The following is a 6,039-nucleotide window of genomic DNA, read 5'->3' on the forward strand; positions in this document are numbered from 1 at the left end:
ATCAGAAAGACTTCATCAGTGTGGCTGTGGGTGCTTTTAGCTTTGTCCTGTGCCACTCTATGATGACATGAAACAGGACTTCACCTGCCACCAGCCCAGGCCACCCTTTGCCACCCCAGCTCCTTGGAGCTTGGACAAGCAGACACAAAGTCTTTCTGCTGCTTCCCCCTTTTGCACAAATGCACAGAGAGCTGGGATTTTTCCAGGTCTCGTGTCTCCACGATGAATACGGTGAGTTACACAGATGCTTGTCAGCTCCACTTCCTGCCTAGAAATCTTGAAACTGCTTCTAAATGCTGCTCACTTCAGCTCTTGGACACCTACTCCCACAGGGCCGGGAAAAAAATGCCCCTGACGCCAGCTTACAAGGTGAGTTACGCCAAAGAGGGCTATGTGGGAAATCTCTATCCCTGCCTATCCTTTTAAGAGATCTGTGCCTTGTATCTAAAGGAAGGAATGTGCAAGCAACGTGACTGACACTTTCGCTCTCCGTGTTCGTTCCGCAGCCACGGGTACAAAGACATTATGGGAACCCTTGTGCAGCCAGAGACTTCCGTCCCTGCAGAAGGGAGCGCGGCGGGTGGGGGCGGTTGGCGGGCAGCGAGCCCCGGACAGCGGGCGAGATCCGGCTCCACACCTGCCAGGCCCTGCTAAGGCTCCATGCCGGCTCCTCTGCAACAGCAAAGACCTTCAGCCGTGTCACTGCCCAGAGGGGCAGTGCTGGCCCGGCCGCACAGCTCCTTTTCCCCACAAGTTGCAGGAGGTGAGAACGCAACACTTGCAAACACCGACTGCGAGCCACAGCGCCGGCTGCGCACCATGAACCTCAGCTCTGGGACCACTGTCTGCCCCAAGCTCCGGGGGATGCAGTGGGAGCCGGGCTGGGCTCTGCCCTGGGGCCATCCTCCAGTGACAGCTGCAAACAGGGAGCATTTAGTTGCCACCAAGAGCCCAGCCACGCGTGGAGGGGAGCCGGTGCAGGTGCGGCCTGCGCTGTTGCCTGCTGTGCTCTGGGGCTGCTGCTCCCCGCAGAGGGAACTGCACTGGCGTGCCAGAGGAGACAAAGAAGCTTCAGCTTAAGCCAAACTGAGCTGGGTGGCTGGGCTGGCAGGAGTGGGGAGGGTCAAGGGCATTCACAGAGCTCATCCTGCTGGAAGGACGAGGAAAAGGGGCAGTGGGAAGCTAACAGTGAGGAGAGCTGAGGCCTGGAGGGCAGCTCTTGAATGACACTCAGGTCTCACCGGACCTCTGAGACATTGCTGTTCTTCTGCCAGTGACAGGATGAGTCCCTAAACCTGGGGCTCGCTCCTCCTTGTGGTCAAAGGCATCAAGGAAGGCTACAGTGCGACAGAGACTGCCCTGAGCTGGCAACTCACTGGGGGAAAAGAGGGAGCACTTGTGAAGTAAAAGGCAGGCGGGGCAGAGAACTGTTCAGAGAAGGGCTGAGCTAAAGCTTGAGCAAGCTGAGAAATGTCATTTGGGGTCATCCCAGATTGATTTCATTTCACAAGTTATTGAACAAGTTTATTTTGGGGGCGGGGGGGGGTGTCATGTTTTCCCCTGGAGGCGTGCACTCTGCAGGCTTGAGCTGCGTTGCTGAAATGCTCGAGCACGTCTCTGCTGCGGCTCACACCGGTTCTTCTTTGGCTTCTTCCGGCCCGGTGCTGAGCCGCAGCAGAGCCCTGGCGGAGCCCAGAGCAGCCTCAGCATCCACAGAGCCCGGCTGCAAGGAGAGAAAGCAGAAACCGCCCGTCACTTGAAGGCTGCTGTCCCCCTTGTCCCAGCCGCCCGCGGTGCCCAGGCCATGCTGGCCGTGCTCAGAGAGCTGCCCGAAGCCGCCCGTCACTGCTGCCTTTGGCAGGAGAGCAGGATGGCAGGACACGTGCCACCGCCCGCAGCCAGCCGTGGCAGATCCACCTCCTCAGCAGCTGCCCATTGGGATGCTCCTGTGCTCGCTGCCATCTCCCAAAAGCCCTTATCCCAGCCGTGCCAAGAAGACGGGGACCCACCGCACGCCACCCGCCGCCGGAAGAAAAGCTGCTCCCAAGCGATGTCCTCGGCCTTCTCCAAGGCCCCGTCCCATCCACGCTGCAGCTGGTCCCAAGCACTTCCCGATCCAGACTGGACACCACCTACAACGCTTCCTTTAAGGGAAACAAACAACAAATTAATGAAAAGGGATTACAGACAAAAAGGAGAAACAAGAAAAAAGGTAAAAAGTCTTCTCTCTGTTGGGGGCCTGAGGAAGGCCCAACCTTCCCTACATGCTGGGGAAAAACCCACCCTCGGGCGAGGGAAGCCCACGCTTTCTCCCCTCCCCCCCGCACTGACCCCCAACAGGCACAGCGAGCCCAAAGCAAACAAGCCGAGTGGAGCAGCCCAAGCCCTTCCTTTCCTGCAAAACAAAGCAGCCCGTGCACAGCTCCTGGAGTGCCACCTCTGCTCCTGCCATGGGGGCTTGTTTGTGTCGGGCTGGCTGCCCCAGCCCCAGTCCCAGCCCGGGGAACAGTGGGCGGTGGGGGCTGTTGGCAGGGCCAGGGGCCGACTCCCATTTCCTAAGCACCCCAGCCCATCCCGCCCGCCCTGCCGAAAAGCAGCTTGGCAGCCGGCTGAAGAATTAGTTGCATCCGCCCCAGCAAAGGGGGGAACCTTTGCTTCCCGGCCAGGCTGTGCAATGCCCAAATCTGGGAGCATCCCCCTGGCTGTGGACTCATCTGTAAATTCGCTGTGGAGCCTGGCTTTGAAGAAGGTGCCAGAATCGAAGCCCATCATCTTCAGCTTGCCGGTGGCCAGGTCGAGGAAGAGCTTGCCATCCTTGACGTCGCCCTCCATGTCTCCAGCAGCAGCAGGAGTACAGCTTCTCCAGGGGCTCCTTCTTCCCTGCGGCTGAGAGCAGGCTGTCAGTGCCCCGCCCAGGGCCCCGGCTGTCAGTGAAGCAGGACAAGCAAAAGCAGCTTGCACGGCGGCCACCAGTGCTGGGAAGAGCAGCTCAGCGCCAGCACAAGGGCTGCAGGTCCCCATCTGACGACCCCTGCGCAGCGATACAGGCAGGGCAAAAAAGCCTGCATTTCTTGGCTTCTTCTGGCCAAGGCACGTGTGGAGCTGTAACTTACCGGCTCCCTGGATCAAAGTGTGCCTGTGGCTCTCTCCCTTCTTCTATGGATGATGAATATCCTGCAGCCAAGGATCACACGACAGGTCTTCTAATGAGGGCCTGTCCAAGGAGTGCAGGGACAGACACCATCTGATCAGTTCCTTGCAGTCTGTGGGGAGAAACCAGAAAGCGCCGGTCAGTTGCAGAAGGCTCCTGTCCGCTTTGCCCCACTATTGCCATGCCCAGGCCATGCCATGGGGGCTCCGAGCTGTGCCTGAACTTTCCCATCCATTCTTTGTTTTGGAGGAGAGCAGGAGAGCGAGGCATGTGCCACCTCCTCGGCAGCTGCCAGAGCGGGATGCTCATGAGCCCGCTGCTGTCTCCCAGTACTGCTATTCCCCCCGTGCCGCAGGGATGAGCATCCACCTTGAGAGAGCCGTTCTGGGAGCGACAGCTGGCCCCAGCTGATGTTCCGGCCCTTCGGGAACGGGTGCTGCCCGCAGACCATCTGGTGCAGCACGATGCCCAGGGACCAGACGGTAGCTGCCTCGCCGTAGTACCAGCCAAAATGGGTCCATTCCGGGGGGCTGTACGCTGGTGTTCCTACGGAATAGAGAGGCACTTCATTAGCGGGATGCTGCCTGCTCCCGGAGCCTCGCCCCAGCATCCCTGGGCACGCAGGGGCCGCACCGGTGGCACGCGGCATGACCCGCTGCCCTCTCGCCAGCGCCTGTGACTTGTGGACAAACTGGGGGTTGTAAAAGAAGCCACCGGTGTCACAAGAGGGCAGCGGAAGCCCGGGCAAGGCCCGAGCATTCCATGCAAAGCGAAAACCCGCTCAGTGCCGGGGGTGGGAAAACCATGCCTTCACCCTCCCTGCCTGCATTGCCCCAAAAAAACATTCTGAAGCCAAGGCAAACAAGGCGAGCTGAGCAGTCCAAGCCGGTTCTTGCCTGCACACCAAACCGGCGGGTGCACAGCTTCTGGCCCCCCCCTCTCTGCGACCCCCACCCACGGGTGTGTTTTTGTCACACTGGCTGCCCCAGCCCCAGCGCCAGTCCTGGGCAGAGTGGCTGGCAAAGGCTGCCAGCAGGGCTGGAAGATGGCCCCCCCGGCCACCCGCACTCAAAAGCAACTGGACTGAAAACTCGGTCCCATGACTGGCATCAAAAGGGAGAATCCCCGCTGCCACAGCCAGGTTGGGCCGCGAGATGCCGGCACCGGGAGCCTACCCCAGCGAGGACTCACCTGCAAAGCTGGTGTAGGCTGTCTTGCAGGTAGGTGCCGCAGCCAAAGTCAATCAATTTGGCCTGGCCCGTGGCCAGGTCAACCAGGATGTTCTCTGGTTTCAGGTCCCTGTGAAGGACCCCGCAGCTGGTGCAGTGCCGCACGGCCTCCAGGACCTGGCGGAACAGCTCCCGTGCCACCTCCTCTGACAGGAAGCCCCGCGCTCGAATGAAATGGAGCAGGTCCTGAGACTGCTCCGGCCGCTCCATCACCAGCACCACGTTGCTGGGGAGCTCGAGCCACTCGAGGAGCTGCACCACACCAGGGAAGCCGGTGGACACCTTGTCCAGCAGCACGACCTCGAGTGGTGCGCTGGTGCCGTTGGGCTGCGGGAGGAGCACGATGCCGTCAGTGGGGCTGATGCCGTGCCAGGGCTCGGGAAGCCCTCGCCCAGCCCGGGATGCTCTGCGCCCTCCGCTGCCCCCACGCCCGCTCTCCCCCGAGGCGTCCTGGCGCCTTCCACCCTCCCGGGCCTCGGCTCATCCCCGCCCGTCACGCCCCGCCTTCTCCCGCTGCCCACCACCCCCACCCCATCCCCCCCGCTCACTCACCAGCTCGCCCCAATGACGGATGCGGGTCCGTGGCACCCATTTGATGGCCACCTGCAAGCCAAGGGGAGCAGCGGGCTGAGCTCGCCGCCCGCCCTGCCGAGCCCCATCCTCCTTCTCCTGCGCCCTCCTCCGCCCCCCGCCTCCTGCGCCCGCCGCCGGCCCCGCCACTCACCGGGGCGCCGTCCGAGAGCCGCGTGGCCGCGAAGACGCTGCCGAAGCCGCCGCGCCCCAGCAGCGAACCCTCCAGGTAGCGCTCCCTCAGGCCCTGCAGCGCATTCCCTGCCGGCGAGACGCGGCTGTCAGCGCTCGGCCCGGGGCCAGAAACGGCCGCCGGGCGCTCCTCAACCGCCCCGGGCCGGGTATCCCCAGATGTTGCCTCTTTCGAAGGGGACACCGGCGGCTCGGGGGCGGGGGCCGCGCTGCCGAGCGGAAGAGCTCGGACCGGGGAAGACGCTGCGGACGCGGCGGGAGCGGCCGCGCCGTCTGTCTCCTCGGCGGGTCCCGGGAGGAGCCGGGGCCGGGGCCGGGGCCGGGGCCGGGGCCGGGGCCGGGGCCGGGGCCGGGGCCGGGCCAGCCGGAGCCAGAGGCTAACAGTGCTGCCCAAGAGGCAGGCACTGATGCCCGCCCAGCGGCGCCACCGCCAGTAGGGCAAGAGCCGGGCGGAGGCGAGACCGCGGCGGGACGCCCGGGGGCGGGGAGGGCGCAGCCCCGCCCGGGGCCGGGGGCGGGCCGGGCGCATGGCCCGGCCTGGCATGGGGAGAGGGAGGCCGCGGAAGGGGCGGAGGGGGTGGAGCACTGAAGGGAGAGCGGGACAGGGGATGCGGGACACTGGGAGAAGGAGAGGAGGAACAGGAGAAGGAACGCAGAGGGTCTGGAGAACCGCTGCTCTTGTATTGCTCTTCTGCTGCTGCCGCTGCTGCCGCTGCTGCCGCTGCCGCTGCTGCCGCCGAAGCGCTGGGAGCGTTGGTCCGCGTGTCCGTGTGTCTGTTGCCCGGGTGTCCGTTTTTGCCCCACGCGCCCCGCGGCCGAGCCCCGCGCGCCCCGCGCCAGCACGGGCCGCTCCGGGGCCGAAGCGGAGTCCCGGAGCATCTCTTCCTCCCGCAGCCG

General features: G+C 63.9%; 1 protein-coding gene across 1 annotated transcript; it reads right to left on the reverse strand.

Moving 5' to 3' along the window:
* Positions 1-3,156: 3,156 nt before the first annotated feature.
* LOC138102096 (serine/threonine-protein kinase pim-1-like) lies at positions 3,157-5,686 on the reverse strand. Its single transcript, XM_068999862.1, is given in 6 exon segments — positions 3,157-3,263; positions 3,521-3,697; positions 4,343-4,362; positions 4,364-4,707; positions 4,933-4,983; positions 5,105-5,686. Coding segments are annotated over 6 exon segments (1,281 nt in total).
* Between the last annotated feature and the right edge of the window lie 353 nt (positions 5,687-6,039).

This window comes from Aphelocoma coerulescens, unplaced genomic scaffold (assembly GCF_041296385.1).
Source record: "Aphelocoma coerulescens isolate FSJ_1873_10779 unplaced genomic scaffold, UR_Acoe_1.0 HiC_scaffold_60, whole genome shotgun sequence".
Classification (NCBI taxonomy): domain Eukaryota; kingdom Metazoa; phylum Chordata; class Aves; order Passeriformes; family Corvidae; genus Aphelocoma; species Aphelocoma coerulescens.